Source organism: Merops nubicus, unplaced genomic scaffold, assembly GCF_000691845.1.
Source record: "Merops nubicus isolate BGI_N331 unplaced genomic scaffold, ASM69184v1 scaffold36504, whole genome shotgun sequence".
NCBI lineage: Eukaryota > Metazoa > Chordata > Aves > Coraciiformes > Meropidae > Merops > Merops nubicus.
In genome coordinates, this window is record NW_008604177.1 from 7,721 (window position 1) to 8,913 (window position 1,193).

The 1,193-nt window shown below is 55.2% G+C and overlaps 1 protein-coding gene across 1 annotated transcript in view; it reads right to left on the reverse strand.

The window, feature by feature from the left end:
• Positions 1–774, reverse strand: part of MRRF (mitochondrial ribosome recycling factor) — a 5,105-nt gene extending 4,331 nt beyond the window's left edge. Inside the window, 2 exon segments of the mRNA XM_008938928.1 lie at positions 1–112; positions 561–774. The exon segment at positions 1–112 is cut by the window's left edge and continues 16 nt beyond it. Coding sequence (XP_008937176.1) covers positions 1–112; positions 561–774 — 326 coding nt within the window.
• Positions 775–1,193: the final 419 nt, after the last annotated feature.

Genomic DNA, 1,193 nt, shown 5'->3' on the forward strand with positions numbered 1-1,193 from the left:
AGAGCTTCCACCACTGCCTGCATGTCTTCACTGGCTTCCTCCAGACTGATAATATCCTCGACTGCAGCAGCACTGATATTCACTTTGGCTTGGCTCTGCCCTTTACCTTTAGCTGCAGATAACACAAGATTTATTTCTATTTCTGACAACAGTTAGCTGTTGCGTTAGGAAGCAGAAAGAAGATACTAACTCCCCTGTCAGATTCAGAATTGAGTCTAAGATAAATAGACATAACTATTTTTCAGTCAGTAAACAGCCCAGTACTTGAGTGCATAAGCCAGAACACATCTGGAGGTCACATTGTGTGCACCAACTCCAGCCTAGGCCATCACAGCTGGAACCTACAGCCCCAGCACAGCAGCAGCAGCTCCATGTGGTGTCTCCCATGGCATGGGCTAAGGTTTCCTGTACATCACAACACCACCAGGCAAACCAGCTCCTCCAGAGCTGTGCTTTGCCCAAATTGCACAAGTACTGGTATGTGCGATAACAAGGAAAAGAAGAATTCTGGTCACATACAGAGGGGCTGCAAACAGTAGGAAAACAGCTGCTGCCATTACCTTTTTTGGCAGCCAGGTGCCTGGCCAGCAGCACCTGATGGCCACGCTGCCCACAGAGGGTTGGGAGCAGGGTCGGGCAGGCTGCTGGGGCCTGGGGGAGGCGGAGCGGGTTCGGGCAGGCTGCTGGGGCCGGGGGCAGCCCCGGGGCCGCCGCGAGCGAAGAGCGACGAAGCAGCGGAGGCAGGAGATGGAGGCATCGCAGAGCCACGGCCATGGCTCACAGCCCTGCTCCAGCCCACCTGGAAAGAGAACAGGCAAGCGGTCGGCTCGGTGTGCCAAAAAACCCCGACTGTAGGTCTTAGCTGTGCCTCTCAGCAGCAGGTGATGGGTCAGCACTGTGGGCAGTGGGCCTGGGTGGATGACAGTGATCAAGAGGTAGGTTCAGAGGAAGGGGCTTGGTGGCAGCCAGCCCGTACCTGCCTTATCTGTCCCCGTTGCACATCTCTCCAGGGGGCATGGGCCTTAGTAGAAACAAAAGCCACGTCTGCTAAGCAGGAGCAGCCCGTCAGAGTAGCTGCTACTTGCACATAAACGGAGGGGAAACTTTAATTCCTGTCACACAAGGTGTGAGACCTGAAAAGCCCCTGAATTTACGGCGTTTATTCCAGCCAGGGCCGCTCGGCACTGGGAGGC